Below are 18,757 nucleotides of genomic sequence, written 5' to 3'. Positions count from 1 at the left end.
CCATTTTGTAGTATAGCTTACACAAAGTAGAAAATGGCTAACTGAACTACCCAAGAAAATAACTAAAAACAGAATCAAATATTTCCCTCTTGAAGGCAAAGCCTCCTCACAATTATCGCTATGTATTTACATGTGTATGTTATTACCACTCTTCATTTTGACATGTCTTTGACAATTTTTTTTTAATATTTTAGAGAAACAAGCAGTATTAAATCAATCTGCTTAGAAAGGAACTTCAAAATCAAAAGGTCAAAATAAGCCAAATTTTCTATTTCTCACATTTTAAGTTAACAACAAAATTTATACCAATCAGATGCAGTAGAAATAAACTTATTTTGAAGATTATAAATTTTTTTCACTCCTTTTACATAGACACACACTACTCTAATACTGTCTATCATTCAAGGCTTGCAGTTTTCCTTCCAGAGGCAAGTGTGCTATTTCACTCAATAAATCAAGATAGATTGGTGGTTTTGAGGAGTCTTCAGGATAGAAACAAGGACTCAACACTTTGCAGCACAGAATAATATTGTGCCATATATATAAAATGTGGTAAAGGCACAAAATACAAGCATTGCATTAAGAGATGGAGACAAATTTCAAATACTCACAGGTAAATTAATTTGAAGCTTCATCTTTGTTCCGATTATTTAGAATGAAGACCTATAATGTCTTCATTCATGTATCAAGAAAGATACAATACTAAAATAGGGATTTCTTGTCACAGCAGCATATGCCAGGGGAAAGGTTATCTGTGTCTTACTGCCATTGACTCTTACAGATTTATCCCATAAACCTGGCTTGTCAGCTTTAACTGAATCATGGCTGGTGAGCATGTCCTGGTAGCTATTGAAACAGAGAACCTTCTTTGATACTTCAGCAGTTTTCTATGAAAGAGAAGCATCTCATTTTCAATTACCTATAAAATCCAAGGTCTTTCTAGTTACGCTGAAAACAAGTAAATCAGAGTTGGTCAGCAATTTTATAATTTAACTTCTTCAATGGAAAATTTCAGATTTCATGCACAACTTACTTTGCTTATAAAATTATATCTATCTCAGAGATTTCCTGAGTGTAGGTAACTATTTCTCTAGATTTCTCAGAGATCAGGACATCTTTGCAGCACAGGGACTAGGACAAGCAGCTTTCAATTAAACAGGCTGCAGCAGTTTAAGGGTTTGGAAGTTGAAAAGGCAGAAAGAGATACTCATTTAAAATTTTTAGAGGCATTTCAGATTACTCATTCTTCTTAGCTTTTAATCTTGGCGGCCTTTTCCAAGGTTTTTTTATATATTCTTCAGAGCAGGAATTCTGCATTCCAGCCCACCCCGATGGAAATTAATGCCAATGGTGTAATGCTTTTTGCAGTGCAGTTACCTATGCATCAGAAAATCACACATTGAAGATATAAAGGAACTGTGAAAAGAGACAACAATTTGCAACTCCAGCTGAGCCTGGAATATCTGGCATTTCTGCCAAACAGGTATCTGAGTTCTCTTAAGCTAACGTATTTGAGATTAGGAAATACAGTGATATAAATAAAAAATCTTCAGTTTAGAAGAAAAATACTCAAACCTTCATCAAGCCTTTCATAAAAATGGCAAAAGAAAGCTACAGAATTATACTAAGAGGTGTCCAAGGTATTGCAAAATAAAAACAAACCAAAAACATAAACTATTCAAAACACAGTAAATAAAAATATAAAATATACAATGGCAGGTAAGCAAGATGTTAGGTGTTGATTCTTTAATAAATTCTGCCGACAACACAGAAGGGAAAAAAACTTATTTAATTTCAAATTTCCCAGGTAGAACAGTTCTATATAGTAGAACATTTGAATAAAGAAGTAAATTCTACCCAGCAGTTTGTTCTTTACTCTGGCGTAAATTACACTAACAGTGAACAATTCAAATGTAGCTGCCTTCAAACACTATTTATCAGAGAAATTCACAACAATTAAATGTCTCCATAATATTTATGGAGGCTGCTTGTTTTCCTGGGGCGCCAAAAGTCTGGAGAACGTTTGGGTCAAAAAAACTGCAGCCAATGTCAAACAATAGATAAAGGAGCATAAGCACTTGTACAGACAAACATCTTCCGTGAGGTCGCTCCTAGTTAAATAACACTGCTTCAAATAATATCTGCATTATGCTTGGAGGGTTGAACAGCTGGAATTCAACTGAGAAACTTACTAAATACATAGCAACACAATCATGCAAAAATGCTAAATGATAATGACTACAAACATGAGATCAGTGAAGACGAGAAAAAGCACTTTTTTTTTAATGTTGGAGTGATATTTATAGCGCTGCTAATCCTGAAAAAAGCAAAGCTTTAATATCCATGTTATTTTAATGTTTTCCAGCACATGATACCTCAAGGTATAATGGCCTTTCTGGAACATCTAAAATCAGACATATTTGCATAAATTGTCAAAGAGACAAGCAACTTGGGAATGCTTTTTGTCATTTCACAACACTGACTGAAATGAGCACACTTCTCTTACTCATTCAAAATAAACCACACTAAATCTCATTACAGTCCGGCTTTGTGTACAGAGCATAAGCAGCACAATTGTAGCTAATGAGTATTCATTCTCAGATCATTCACTTCAAGAATAAAAAATCTAATAAAGCACTTTTCAGCTTTTTTTTTTGATTTGCAGATTCACGAGATATTGCCAGCAGTGGCAAAGGGCCTTATAGCCAAGGCAAACAACCTGGTTATAGGTTACCCAGCAGTATTTCACTGATTCAGCTGAGGTGCAAATAAATGATTGCAATTGTCCTGAATTAGCCCAAGCACACAACACGGATGTTTATCCTGGCCTTCTTTCAGGCCAGCTATTTGTAGGCTACAAAAGCACAGATGTTATCTGTGCATCATAACTCTGCAGTGACGTGGGCACTGCTTGATCTTCATAAAACCTGCAAGTTCAAAGTTAACCTTTCAAAAACACCAGAACAAAGTTGAACCCTCAGAAGAAGTTCACATTTGATCAACATCTTCTGTCATGTTTTGTTACAACACTAGGTACCCTGGGACGAGATTTACAATACCATAGAATCAAGGACTTGAAACATAACAAATGCAAGACCATTACAGTTTTCTTAGAGAGCTGCTCAAGTGAGACCATCTTCTTTAACTTCAGGTAGTCCCAGCCTCAGACAACTCTCTCCATTGTAAGGACGCAACTAGGTATGAAAACACAGAGGGAATCCAGCCCAGGAGCCAATAAAAATTAAGAAAAAAAAAAAAAAAAAAAAAAAAAGCTATTGCTGTTTTTACCATAGAAGAAATCCCTGGGTGGTATCACTACCAGTCACACTAGAACAGCTAACAAAGAAACCACAAGAGCATGGAGTAAGCAATCAGAGTTGGGAATCAAGAATGTATTGTGGGAAACAACCCACAGTAACTGCAGAAAATGGTCACCTTTTATGGATATTGTATCTGAAAAACTCACTCCACTCACAGAAAACCAACCACTTTGGAAATCACGTTTTTAGCAAAATCCGCAGGAATAAATACAATATCATGTTAACAGCATTTGACTTCACAAATAAAATTACATCAGCTGGCCAACAGTCAGAATCACAGAAGCTTTTAGGAGCAAGTCACATACTCCTTTAAAATCACTATTCCTTGCATGTATGTGTTCAGAAAATGTGTGTCTGTGCTGTGACCAGCTGTAGCCTTTAACAGAAACTGGATGTAGTAGTTCTTTACAAATCTAAGCATCTTTGTAAGAGAAAAGAGAGGTCAGGGAGAAGGCTGGCTTCTTCAGTCTGCAGCACTGCCTGACTAATTGCAAAGCTTTATGGACTGTGAAAACTGAGTCATTTCATTGTCAGCTGTAACTTTGTAAGTGATGTACTCAATTTCTGTTTAGCTTCCCTTAACCACAGCAGAGTGCAATTTTCTCTCCATTTAGTCACAACTGCTCAGTTTTCCCCATCTCCCTAGTAAAATGAAAGGATTTACTTTGTATGAAGTTCTGACTGCCTCTATAGAGCCTCTTTATGAAGCCTTGTTTTAAAAGTTCCACAAATTGCATTGGTGACCTCAAGTATGAAATGAAATTGTATGGGAAGGCAGTAAAGGAAAAAAATCAATCCAAAGACCTGCTGTTGTCTGAGAAGGTGTAAAGAACTCTGTCACTGTGCAGTCTGTGGGCCAAGCCTAGTCCATTTGCCCCTTAGCTGGTTAGTTGGTTATTTCTCTTCCTTTTGGAAGGCTTTGAATGTCTGGAGGGGGTTTTGACAAAAATAAACCTTTCATGTTAGATACAATACAGTAGTACTGGAGGACTTGCTACCAGAGTAGGTCTTACACCTTTTTTGCAGTCTTATTTGTCAAATAGTCTCCAGTAAATGGTAGCAGAAATAATTGCAACTGTTTTGTTCTAGCCCTTCTCCAGAGATTATACCAGGAGCAAGCCAGATCAGAGAGAAAACACAAACAAAATGGAACAGTACTAAATGGGTTCACTCCTAAAGGATTATTTTGACATCTTACAGGAAAAATTCTGTCAGGCACAATTTTGATAAACCTGAGGTCATGTTTCTCTTTTAGATGTATGAAGTGAATGCCTATTTTTATTATAGCTTCCACTGGTAACTATGTAATTTCAGTATTTAGGCATTTGCATTTTTCTAACTCTATATAATTAGCAAGACAAAAGGCCTTTTCTTCTCCTATCCAGATATTTTGACTTCACTCTGTTGTGGAGGTGGAGCAGAACCTGGGAGTTGCATGTGGGAGGGCAATAGGAGCTCTGAGGTTTTGACCCATAGCTCTGAGAAACTGTGGCAGGCCTCAGTGGGCAACAGCTAAATTAGAGAATGAAGTTTTTAAAGAAATGTTTGTAAAAATTGGTCAGCAATCAAGGACCCCTACACAAGGAGTTGGTAGGAGCTCAGGAGGAAAGTCATTATTTGTGTAGTCAGCTACACACAATCTCTTTCTAAGCAGAGATCTGAATAGAACACTTATAAGGTGAATAGCCACAGAAACTATCTTTTAGGAAATTTTAGAAGTCTCAGTTGTAACATAAGTACAGTCAGATGTCTAAGCTAAAAAAAAAATAGAGAATATATAGATTTAATTGTAGTTTAGTAGTCAGCTTCGTAAAATGTTATCTTTAATTTCCTTTTCATTGTCCTTAGATATAATACTTAATTTTAATTGGACACCAACGTGAGGGATGTATAAACATGTTCATTTAAAGCTCTAATGGGGAATCTCAGTATTTTATTGTATTATTCAGAGACACCTGTAAAAACACTGCTGCTGTTCTTACTGGTATCATAGGCAAAATATGATTTGTGCACACATTTGTGCACAATTCTTCAATTTGCAATCATTTCTAGTACAGCTTCCTATGGGCACAGCAATTCATCTACTCACAGTAAACTGGAGGATCAGCATTTATTCTAAACCATCAACAGCATTGGTACATGCCAGAAATTGAAAGAAATTTGTATGAACCTGAAAATTAATTCTGTGCCCATTATCTATATTATAATAATGGAAATACCTTTCCAACAGTAAAATAATATGACTGGATATAAAAGTTCCCTAAATTTCTAATGTTAAGTAGCTTAACATCTAGACTTATTGAAAATTTGAAATTTTTCATATTATGTTTAATTAGATACATATTTATAAGCTACAAAATTATAATTATAAATTGTTAACCGGACTACTCCAGTGCAGAAACACACTTTGCTTTCAAAAGCAAAAAAAGCTGTTCGCAATTTATAATGAAACTATTCTTAGGTAATTATAGCAATAATGAAACGTATATCAATCAAAAGGCATATCATCATATACCTTCCATTTTCTTTTTAGAGCATTTCTGAAATCAATTTTAATTTCACTTAAAGTCCCCTTAGAAATACCTGTAATTTTGATTACTATTAAGAGCTTATGACTTCATAGGAAAGTTTTCACATCACAAGAAAGTAAAAATAGGTAACACGACAAGTAAAAAGTACTTGAACTATATACCCATTTGTTCCTGATGTAGTTAGCAGTAAGTGAAAATCTGTCTTGCTACTTTTAACCAGAGGTATGCACCTGTAATTCTGTCTCTTCTCCTCTTTTTGTTTATTCAGTACTCACAAATTTATACATTTTTGTATCATAATATGTTCTGTTTTGATAATCTCTTCAGTTAAGCTATACTGAACTACTATAGTTGAGATAAATGGACCACAGAAACAAGGGCAATAAGCAAACAAAGCAAGCATGAAATAAAGTATAAAATAAATTGTAAACAAGCAGCTTGAAAAAAGAAAGACTTGTGTCATATCTGGAAACTGTTCTACTGGTGTTCCACCAGTATCCATGGACCTAGTGAAGGAATGACTGTTCTCTAAATAAAATTACCCATTCTAATCTGTTTTAGACCTAACTAGGCTGCTAATCTGGATTCTATTCAATGTCCTTAAAAGAATGCTATCTTCTGATAATTTAGCAGGTGCACAGGAAGCCATTTTTCTACTTTCTTTGACATCAAGCCAAATTTCCCCAAATCAGTGACTAAGGCTCCTTTTTGTCTCAACAAAATGTGTATGCATGCAATTTGTCACTGCAGCATTGCAGGATCAACAAACTGGGTGTACATGCCTGTCCCTTTCAGCACCTAAGGCAACTTAGACTCTCCTTCCTGCAGAAATCAGGGTTTCTTAATGTTGAATGTTGAGGAAAAGAAAGGGAACAAGGTAAGGAAAGAAGCTTATGACTGTTTTTCAAATCCCTTTTGCCAGAGACATTATCACAAATTAGTTTTAACCAGTGATGGCAATAACACATTCTCATTTTAAAGCAGTAAAAATTTCATAAAGTAGTCGATACCAACCACATGTGAATTTCCAGTCCCCAAGTTCCTGGAATCTTGGACTTTAACTTTTCTCATTCAGACATTTTTCTGGCCAATTAGAGACAGTTCTAGCAAAACAGATATTTATGAAAATCAAGTTAATTACTCACTAATGAATTCAAAGCTCAGAAAGGGAGCCCACCCCTAATACTATGTCCATCAGTGTTGAGGATAGCAGAACCTGCTTGCAAAGGTACCTAAGATGTCTACTTTCAAAATAAAAAAAGATGGTGGGGGGGATGTCTGGCTGTTCTGCATTGACATTGAGTGAAGTGGCAAAAAGACACAACAGACAGCACACGATTTCACACACCAAGGAACAATACAGACTTAAGTCTACGTGCAGATTAAGGAGAATACCAAACACTGCAAGGCCAGTAAGCATAAAGACATCTGCTTCATACCCGGTTCTCTGCATTCCAAATCAAAATGCTTTTAAAAAGGTTTTTTTCTGAGCTCCCTAGCAGCAGAAGACAAACTCTCCTAGGCAGCAAATCATCTGGATCTATTGACACCATAATACATTTAAGCTGGCAGTTTATTTACTGTCTAAAGAAAGATTCAATCCAATAGAGAATAAGTGTTTGTGAGAGAAAAGGTGTAACTGGTGGCATTTAAACAGGCTGAAAAGGAGCCCCTTGGCTGGGCTGTGACAAGGTGTTTTTTGAAGTGGAAGATATACAACACTCCCCTTCAGTCAGGCAGCTGGAGTTCCTGCAGTGGCTTGAATGGCTTTTGTTTTTATTCTTCTGCATAGCAGAGAATTAAAAAAGCCACACTATTACATAAGTTATTTAGCTGCTCCTTGTTATTTGTTTTTGCTTTCTCCATGAACTACAAAACATTAGAAGCTTGCAGTCTGCACACTGAAAATATCTCAATTCAAAAACCAGAAGCTACAGTCAAGACAAATTTACATGACTCTTTCACACTTCTTGTTTCACTGAGCTTGTGTTTTATATATTCAGGCATCAATAAAATCAGCACCAATGCTAAGGATCAAGTTATGAAATTCAAATATCTTCTCTGACAGATAATGTCCTTGGTTGCAGCACTGCTGCAATTCCAGTGTAAGGAAAACAGAGTGGGATTTTTACTTGACATCTGAAAGTAAGAACTTGGCTGTAAAGCATCATAAACCAAATAAAAGTTATATATCATTTTAATTTTATTCCAAACATCCCAGTCTTTATTGCAACACTTAGGCTAGCAAGATCTATGAAAGCCTATGGAATTGAGAACCTATAAAAAGCCCCTTCACTCAAGCTTCCACAGTGACAGCTTTTCTTATTGGGCATTCAAATAAGGATTTTCATTTAGCTTTAAGTGCATTCAACTCACCTATCTTCTAGAATAGCCTCTATTTCATAAAAATTAATTTTAAAAAGCCAACAAGCTAACAACAAAAATACTCCAAGACATACAAGGTTAAATGGACTTCTGCTGCCAAATTTTTAATTAAAAGTCTATTATGAAAAAAGATGTAATGCTAGCAGAAAATTAAAGCTGATTTTTAATAAGGGTCTATTGTACAGCTTTTGAACTCTATTCAGATAGTTACCTAAGTTAAATCCAATGTTCTTTCAGAAATAATGACCTGCTTGCAAGAACATAATCAGCACTCTTGACTGGCAAAATACTGTAAAACTACATTGAAATCACATGAACATTATGTAGGTCTATGGACTCTATCAGCAAGAACAGATTCAGCTTCATAATTCAAACCACGAAGTCCTGACTTCAGTGTAAATATACTACTGCACACTACTTTAAAAGCTCAATAATTTGTCATCATATGTAGTTACATCAACAGTTCCCATCTCTAAGATGAAACAATTCTCCCAACTGTTTATAAAAGATTTCCTCCCAAGTCAGATCTGGCAGTTGCACTTATCTGTCCCTCTCCCCTACCATATATAAACATGCTTCTGCTTTGATATCTGCCCACAAAAAAATGAATCCTTTTCCTTAATGATTGATGCTTATAGTATAAAGTGAGCCCAGATATCTACTCCGCAAATTTCAATTCTTTGAAATTTCCCCATATAATGTTCATAATATCGACTAGTCAGTGATTTCCAATTGACTAGTGAATAATTAAAATGGAATATTGGTAATTCTGAAAAACAGCTGAGAACATATCTAATAATATAACCTGCTTGCTTTTTAAGTACACGTATTTATTTTAGCATCATCTTGTCGCAACATTCATGAGGTTGCCTGTAAAAGGTGTGGTGTTTCCAAACAGGTAAGTTCCATTTTTTTATTGACACACTACAAATTCCAAATATCATCTTAACTACTCCTAAAAAAGCATAAACCTTATTTCCTGGAGGTCTTGTACTGTGTCACAATGTTGAGTCACTTGCATTAGTTTGTTGAATGGCACCATTCCAGAGGCAGCTGAAAGGAAACGCTTTAACCCAAGAGTCTAGTGCTAACAGAGAACTTACAGAGCAAAAACAGCAGCTAAGACCCTACTAATGGAAATCAACACAAATTGATGGAGGTCTTTGGCAGCAGAAACTCAGGGGCAAAATGTGTTACATCATCAAACAATCAAAATATTTGCTCTGCTGTGTACACTTTGGAGATTTTATGGGGACATTTTTCCCAAAAATGCGATAAACAGAGTGATGATAGGATTCAGAGCAAATATTCAAATGCATATCACAGAGAAGTTATGATAAATCCCTGGCCACACCTGAAAAGTGACTTTCCAATCAAGCAAACCAATTTCTCCTTAAAGAAAGCAGATGGTGGAAATCCCCTTCCCCACAGCCACTTTGAGTCTCTACCCAATGCACAAGGGAAACAGGCAGTGCCATAGCTGACACATCTAATCCTCCACACTTAAATAACCTGTTTACCTTCAACAGCTGAGGCACTATTTAGCATCTGTGGAATATCTTTAGAAATCCAGGATTATAAATCTTCCCAGCAAAAATAACAGTGCCATTTCTTTGCTTCAACAAGTGTAACATGCATTTATTTGTAACATCCTGACATCAGCTTTCAGATCAAAAACCTGGCAAATACTGAAAAGGAGATGTTGACATTTGAGGGCTTTAGAATGCACTAGTTTGATAGAGTTTACTCTGACAGGTTGCAGATGTTTATTTACCGATCATTTGCACTGAAATGAAAATTGCATTTGAGAGCAGTGAATTAGACACAGCAGGTACACAGTGATGCCCTCAAATACTCCTTGAAATAGTTTCTAGCATTATTGAACACCAAAATAATTGACAAAAACCAGACAGAGCAGCTTCCTAATACCTAAGCACCTTTTAATATTTACTTCTTTACCTTCAGTCTTAAAGAGAAAGTATTAGTTCCTCCTATAGAATTGCAGTAATATACTTACCCATACATACTGACAACAATGATGAAACAGCTCCAGAAATGCTGATTCTGAAGATAACATTTACAAAATCATATCAGAGATATGGAAGTGCTAACTTGGAAGGACTTACCTGTATTTCAATTTGGATAATAACTCTCACTTATACATCTTTTAAATGAGATGACTGAATCTAATGGAGAGTCTGACATTAATCTAAGCACCATCGTAAAGCAGAACGATGTACTGTATTGTGGGAGCAAATACTGTTCACAGCTTAAAGATAACTCTCCCGTTTGCTAATTAGACATTTTAACAAACAGAAGAAAATTATCTTTCCCAAGGAACAGAAAAAAAGCCAAGGAGACAAGCTACTCACATTCCTTTGAGTCGTTGCCACATTTTCTCTGCATGTCCTCCTATTTGGTACTGTACAGAGGCGCTTTCCAGTTCCCGAGTTGTTTCTGTCGCTCGAGCCCCCATCGTTATTGTCCTACAGCGATACAGTTACAGTCAGGCTCAGCAGCAAGTAAAAGCAGTCCTTAGTCCACTACAAATTTCAGAAGATCCACGCATGTTAGACAGTAGCTGCTGTCATAGCAAAACACATCAGAATTACAACAGCTGAGGGACGATCCTGCCTGAATCGCTATTCACTTTGACAGACAAATCCACTCTTCCCCCCCAAGCACAGAGCAAGTACACACAGCTCCTCTGACCTCACAAGTCTAATCCATACGGGAGAGCCAGCTACTTATACTACTGACTGCTCAAGCTCCTTTCTCATGCACTTTTTCTGCTGTAGGAATACACACAGAAGCACAAAAGAGTCCTTAAAATGGACTATAATTCATTGCCATGCAGAATAAATGTGAATGGCTTTAACAATCCAGAAGGAAAGAAAGGCTGGTTTCTGCTTTGCAGGTTGGAGAAACAGGCTGCAATAGGAAAGCAGATGGTAGATGCCAGTATCAGCCACATCACCCTACAAAAAGAGAGTATGTTCAAATGCCAGAGCTTTCCTCTCTTTAGCTGATCCTGAGTTGTTTCTTATTGAATAAATATCTACCAGCCTGTCAATAAAAATATGACTGCACAAATGCTAAGTCAGTAGCACACTTCTAAATCCCTGCAGAAGAGAAATCAGCGAGCGCTACAGGTTGTTATTGAAGGAATATGCTGTAATGATGCCTGTTCACCTTCTCCTAGCAACTCCACTCAGCAGGTAACTGTCAATTTTACTGGTGGAAAATGCAGCAGCTGCAAGACAGCCCACTCTGTGAGTCCTCCGGGACAGCAGCATGTGTGTGTCAAAATCTGATGCTGAACTCTGTGTGTCTGCCAGCAGAAAAACAATTAAGTGCATACAAACAGCAAAAGGGTTGAGGATTAATCAGTACATGAGCCATGCAGCAGATCGCCTGCTCTGCCTTCCAAGTGCAAACCAGAGAACCTGTCTGTACAGCCCAAGTCAGGGCTGGGAGAGGGCAAAGGAGGAGATTTCCCTGCTGCTTGCTCAGTCACAGACTTGAATTTGCACAGCGCTTCTCTACTCTGAAAACAGCACCTGTCTTGGTTGGTGAGTAAAAAATCTTCATTTCTGAAGCAGCAGCCAAATAATCAAATATACCCAAGACTTGTCTCAGTGATCGTATTTGTTTCAATCAGACTAAGAGCGGTGCAAGAAGCCAGGCAAGAGCAGTGTGCCAAGAGGGAGTAAATGTGTCAGCTTTGTCAGCTACTGGTGCCACTGCCAGTTGGGAAAAGGAGCTTTGGGTCCACATTGGAAAAGTCAGGATGAGAGTCCTCAGATGGCGACTGGAAGGAGCCTAAGAGTGAGGGAGGAGTATTTCAGTATGGTTATAACTAAACAGCTTTATCTGTGTTAAATCCTGCAACAGAGTGAGGTAACGAGCATTCCTGTCTGATGCAACTGGCAGAAATGGATATTAACACTAAGTTCTCAGGTTCCCACAGGAAAATAAAAAAAAGGGCTCAGAGCTTTGAAATAATGTGAACATTTCACAATTTCCTAATCAATTTTTTTTTCCTCTATGGCAACCTTTATGCATTTTATAGAGATAAATTACACCCTATGAGAGCTATAAACCAGTTTGAGTTGCATCTTTTGCATGCTAAGAGCCAATCCCATTAAATTTACTAATAATTTCTGAAAAGCAGCCACTGGATGAGTAAAATCACTTTGAATTTTCAAACATTAAGACAAAAAAGAAGAAATGCAAATATGTATTTTTAACAACTGTAAGTCATTTATTTGGTCAAATGCAGGACTAATACCTTTGAACAACTTAAAACCTTCCAAAGTTTCCACTCCTGTTTTGCATGGAGTCCAACCAAAGTTTGTAGGAAAGAGCATAAATATTCTTCCATGGAATAATTAATAAGAACATCTCACACTAATCTGGGCTCTTCTCGGCCTTCTAACTGCCAAATATCTGAAGAAAAGCAAAGAAATTAAGTATTTATAGAAACCACATAAACCTCCGGGGACAGTGTGGAATTTTAAGGGCCTCCACAAGTATTTCCAGCTCTTGTTGTCCAACTCTACAATGAAAAAAAAGTGGTGTTTGCAAGCTGTTCTCTCTCCCTCAAAAGGAATTCAGTAGTTGAAGATACATTGCTTTGATTTACTGGAGAACACTATAATGAGAAGGCAATATCCTCCTGGAAGGAAGGAGCAAACTACCCAAACAGTATCCCTGTAAATGGAGACACCTGCCAATGTCACCAGAACTCCACAAAGGAAAATTGTAAAACCTCTGCTCCCTGAAGGACCGTGCCACTACTACAACAGAAATTCCAAGAGCAGAAGCACCCAGCATGGCTTAAGCAAAAGACAAACACAGCAGCCTTTGCTCCAAAGGTTTGTCCTGAGAATTGATAGAGCAAACCACCAGAGAAGACACTAAAGGATGAAATTGTATCTCTGAAAGTTAAAGAGCAGGAAACAAAAAACCAGAGAGATAAGGCATTTGAAACCAAGAAATTTACCAGAACGTGTCCTGTAGTTCCCTAGGGAGACAGAAACAAACTATCTAAAACAAAAGAGGAACTTTTAAGTTATCTGGAAAACACGAGCAAAAAGCCCTCGTGGAAACACTGGGAAAGGAGAGACCTTTCCTCCCTTTAGCTTCTGTGAATAAGGCTCAGAGGAAGAAGTAGCTGAGCCTACATCCTTGCCCTGGCTCAGTGCAGGGCACACGAGGCTGCGAATGAGAGGGCCAAGGCAGTGCCTCCCCAGCTCCTGCAGCCACAGCCAGCATGCCTGCCCAGACACTCTGACCCCTGCCCTGCAGCACGAGCAGCTCTAAAGATACAGAACACTAAACTGTGAGCAGCTACCTTAGAAAGCAAGGCCAGTCTAGAGGGCTAGTATCTGAAATGAAAAATTATCCTTCACTTTGCTTCTTCCCACTTCCTATTCTTGAACCAGTTTTCTGTTCTTGCCTTACCTATCTCATCATTTGTGCTACAGTGCCAGCAAGTTGTTGCTACAGTCCATGTAGCAACATGTAGTTGCTATGTAGTTCCACGTAGTCCATGTTTTTCCTCCCCAAAAAAATCTTTTTTGTACTTTGTCCACAGTTTTTTCTGTTATTTTTAGATTTCAGTTTAAAACTTCCATTATAAAGTGAACACACACTTCTATTAGCCAATATGGAGACACATTAAAACAGGAATAATTAACTTCTTCACCCTTAATTTTGGTGATAAGAAAACTCTCCCAGTGACATATAATCCTCAGATAAGAAGCAACACTTAATGGAAATTTAAACTAAGATTTTTTTTCATCTAGATGTAATTCACTCCAGTAGTAATATCAATGCAAATAAATAATTTTAAAATATATGCACCAGTAAAGAAATCAGATTGTCTTTTCAATATTGACTACTGACAGACCTTTACAGTTATGCTAAAATCAAACAGTTGCAATGAAAAAAACTTACCTTGAAACTGGGAAAATCCTGCAGCTCCACCAGTTAATTAGCTATAAGAAGAGGAAAGGGATCATGCAGGTTTTGATGAGGAGAATAAGAGCTTTATTTTAAAGACATTCGCAGCTTCTGAAGGGAAATCAAATACGCTGTTTGCTGTTTTGTTTGAAATTCATCTTCAAAACATCTAATTCATGACACATGGAAAATAAGAAAGTATCAAGAGACCTGCAGGGTGACTTGTCAAGCTAATACCCATGCTTCCAAACGTGACAACACAAACCTCCCTGCGGTGGAACCGCAGGAGAGCCATGAAACAATTAAGAAATCTGAAAACATAGGGGAAAAAAAACAAAACAAAACAAATCCTCAAAAAGATAAGATAGGTTTATTGTAATTATGACAGCAGGTATTAGATTTGCACGCTGTATGTCCTGGCCCTGCTCTGCCAAGCACTAATACACATTTAATTTTTAGCAGGTAAAGCATTGCATGTATTTGCTGGGTAAGACAGGGTTCAACAGCACTGTAAATAACAGTTAAACCACTGAAGAACTGCCTGCCAGTGGACTCGAGTGCTACAGGGTGCTTTGTGAACAGAACCTAAGATAGCAGAGATATCTCATCACTCAAATTCCACCCTTGCAGAAAAGGAATGGTTTGTTAGTCAGTGTTCTCCTTTTGTTCTCCCCATGAAAATAAAATGTATTTTCATTTGTGATATACAATCCTCTTTTGCACAAGCAGAGTTTCCCTCTCGCTTGCAATGTCCAAATATCTGAATTATTATTCAATAGGAAGCACAGCAGAGGAAGAAGAAATATTTGGTCTTATTAAAGTTCATTGACTTTATTTAAATACATAGGTCTCCAGCAATCTGCCAATGGAAAAATATTGATGTTACAGTAATCTTGGACTCTCCAAGATTCTATTGGATTCTCCACAGAATATATTAACAAAATTAGTACAGTTACATAATTGAGGAATAGCAACTTTATAAAGTTATGCATATGGTCTACTCAGTGTATTGGCATTGACTCAATTAAGTAGGCAAACGAGCTGGGTTTGATACATTAACAGTGCTTACTTAGATGACCTATATAAGGAGACCAAATAGGAAACATTTTCCCCTTTATTTTTACTTTAGTATTTTTTGCACCATCTGATTTACCATATTTTAGGCTTGTTTATATAATTACTAAAATGTGTATATTCATTTGTGTCCTTCAAGTATCAACTTTAAGTTTGGCAAGGAGAAAAACCACCTTTTGTTTGTTTGTTACGTGCACATCCTATCATATTGGTAATGAACATAGTGTCAGATTTATCAAAGCTTTTAGGCAATTAAAAATGAAAGCAAATACCCACAAAGGCTTGCAAGAAAATTAGCTAAAAAGCTCAGAGCACAAATAGATATATATCTGCAAGTCTACCTATGACACATAAAGACCTTATCACATTTGATTGTTCAATACTGCCCCTTACTAGAAGCAACCAGCACCAAGAGCCTCTCACAACTGTGTGGGTGTTCACAGACCAATTCAGTGCCAGGTAAAGTCAGGTTTATTAAGGGAGATGTCTGAAATCTGCACCCATGCTGGACCTCACTGCAGTCTGCAGAATTTAGTTGTTCAGGCACCCTGTTAAGCACATCTATCTTTAAGTTTACTTTGAATATGACCTTACACTCAATTTAGAACCATAGAATCAGTCATTGAATTCAGTGAACCAAACAATCTGACAAATTCAAGAAGATGGAGAGAGAGAGAGAGAAAAAAATGAGTAATTGCCAAGATACGTAATACATGAGAGATGCATTATGGATAATCTGAAAAAAAAAATAACTGCAGATGAAAACTTGCTACTGCACCCTAAGCAGAAAAAACAGAATGAGATAAACAGTGTGTCTTGAGCAGCTGGACCTAGAAAGAGGCTTTAGAACCAAAGTTTCAAAAGAGACAGCAGTCAATCAAGAAGAAACCAAATGCTCAGTAGAAAGTGTATTGCATATCAGTGAATGAAATGACACAGAAGTGGTTCACGGCAGGGTGATTAAACATCTTGACCTGCTTTGTAAGACAGATGCTCAGTTGGCATCTACATCTTTCTCCAGGTATGTTTAAACTGGTCAGCAGAAATTCACTAGTAATTTGAGCTAAAAGATAATTATTTCACACACAGGGGGAAAAAACAGATGTAGAATGAGCAAAGCATGGTCAGTACAAACCAGTTTTGAGATTTTCTTCAGTCTTACTTCCCTTCCAAAGTGACTATTTTATAACTTCTTAGTATTTAATTGCAGTACTTCAGGAAAGAAAAGATTACTGTAGAGAGCTATGACAATTGGAATACATTTTCTGAAAACAGCAATTGCACATAGCTCATACAGTATCAGAGGGCAATCAGCACAACTGAAGAAAAGAGATTACAGATTTTTGTAAATTACAGATTTTTGTAAAAGGCTTAGTGACTTTTAGCTTCTTTATTTGGAATGAATTGGATGGTATTGAAAAGCATAAATTGAAATGGAGGAGTGACATTCATGGAACAAACAGAGGGTTTTAAGAACTCCTTAGGAAACAACTTAGCTACAAAACTAACGTGCTAATTTTTGCAAAGAGAGGAGACTGATCTAGAACTGCCGTCAGCATTGAAATAAGAGAGACTGAAATTGCCACAATCACAAGGGTGATGTTGTACTTCATAATAACATGAGATTGATACCTAACGATGTCAGAAAGGCAAGACTACCCCCATAGTGAAGCACAAACAGTTGTAGAATAAATACAGATGTTTCAGACTAATTAGGCTCCTTTTATCAGAGCCCATTGCCTATTTCCTCACAATTTGGATGCATTCAATTAATCCTCTAATTATTGGTGTTATAGGAGGTGTTATACCTTTGATAATCATGTACAGAAGAGGTAGTGGTAAGGTATAAAAGTCATTTGAACACAAAAGCTGTGGTTAAGCGTGAAAAACTCTAACTGCCAAGTTAATGGTACCTACATGTAACTGGAAAAGAAAGAACATGGAATACCAAACAACAGGAAATGGTAAATCTAGATATGACAAAGCTTTTGCCAGTATATCCTACTGAACTACACCAGCTATAAAGAAAATAACTAATTCATGCTGGAAATAAGTGTAGATATAGAACAACATGGAGTCATTCCAGCTAATCATTGTCTAAAAGAGATTTTTCTAGCAATCATGTTGAGCCACTCCACAAAGAAAACAAGAAAATAATTTCCTTTTGCTAAACACTACTGACACAAGGACCACAGCAACAAGAAAATGTTTCTTGATATTTATAATATCAAGCAGATGCCAACAGAGAAAAAATTATTTTCATCTCAAACTACAGAGATCAACTTGGGAAGCTACCCTGACTATAGCTATTTTTACTGTACAGAAACTTTCCACTAGTAGCTATCCCAAAGAGGGGGAATCAAATCATCCCACCCCACACAGGATTCCTTCAAAATCTTAATTGATTGCCTTGACTTTTGGTGCAGTTCTGTACATGTTGGAATATGCACAGTAATACCTGATTCAGAATTAGTGTGTTCAAACCTCCACACTTCAGGGAACTGCTGCAGAATCTGAAATCTAAGGGCAGCTGAAAAAGCCCTTTCTTAACATATTCTGGATTTTAACCTTAATTTCAGCAAGATGTTTTCCATGTTTTGGCTTTTAAACACCTTAAACATTGAGTGGATTATTAAGCTGATAGAGAAAATCAGCAGCATGAGTATTTTTTTTTTCATTTTGCTTACCAAAGACCTTCCCAGTACCTAAACTACATATTACATATTGGTCCTCAAATTTGGAAAACATTGATTGGTCCCTGTGGCCTATCTTAAACTGAAATCTGCTTATTGTTGCAGTATTAGAAGATAGGTCTATTCCTAAACACTGATCAGCCATTACAGAGTTTAAAACCTGTCTGAATCATTGCTGCATTATTCATAGAATTTTAGAAATTATGCTTTCCTATAGTTACACAACAAAGTTTTCAGTGAAAGATTGCATTTCATAGAGAAAATAGTTTTGCAAAAACATTAGATGCATTCAAAAAGTTTGAGTTGCATTCTGTGAAGATACAAGTATACTAGTGAATGTAACTGAAGCCAAACTATGCAGTTTCATAAAAAAAAATACTGGTTTAGTGGATTTTTAGGAGGAAACCTAAACCTCTCAAATTACCAAGTGATCCTTTTCTGTCAATAGTATGGGTATTTTTAAATCACAGAGTTCAGGAGTGAGACTGTCACTGGGAAGCTGCAAGCAGTTTATGAGTCCTCATGACATTTCAAAAGGCAAGTGACTGACATGGCTCTGTTTGGTGACACAGGACCCTGAGCAGCAATGCTTTCCAGCACCTCCCACTCAGATAAAGTGTTATCCTTCTCCCATTCACCTGTCCAGTAAAGGAGTTATCCACAAATCCTGCTTGCCACTCACAGAAGAGTATGCAGTCAGAAGCAAAAAGGTTACAACTCACTTTCAGGGAAAGTGAGACCACTTCTGGGCTCAAAATGTAAGCTGCAGCAGAGCACAAAAAGCAGG

At 37.0% G+C, this 18,757-nt stretch overlaps 1 protein-coding gene across 3 annotated transcripts in view; it reads right to left on the bottom strand.

The window, feature by feature from the left end:
* Positions 1 to 18,757, bottom strand: part of PDE1A (phosphodiesterase 1A) — a 159,746-nt gene that overhangs the window by 131,170 nt on the left and 9,819 nt on the right. Inside the window, exons 2-3 of one of the 3 annotated variants that reach the window (XM_059475597.1) lie at positions 14,198 to 14,238; positions 10,609 to 10,722 (exon numbers count right to left, since the gene is read on the bottom strand). In XM_059475597.1, the coding sequence (XP_059331580.1) occupies positions 10,609 to 10,712 (104 nt within the window). In that variant the 5' untranslated portion in view covers positions 10,713 to 10,722; positions 14,198 to 14,238. Of the gene's footprint in view, positions 1 to 10,608; positions 10,723 to 10,948; positions 11,168 to 11,428; positions 11,596 to 14,197; positions 14,239 to 18,757 lie in introns of those variants that run through there. The other 2 variants (XM_059475595.1, XM_059475596.1) reach the window with 2 other exon arrangements.

Source organism: Ammospiza nelsoni, chromosome 7 (genome assembly GCF_027579445.1).
Source record: "Ammospiza nelsoni isolate bAmmNel1 chromosome 7, bAmmNel1.pri, whole genome shotgun sequence".
Taxonomy (NCBI): domain Eukaryota; kingdom Metazoa; phylum Chordata; class Aves; order Passeriformes; family Passerellidae; genus Ammospiza; species Ammospiza nelsoni.
This window is presented reverse-complemented; position numbering and strand designations above follow the sequence as displayed.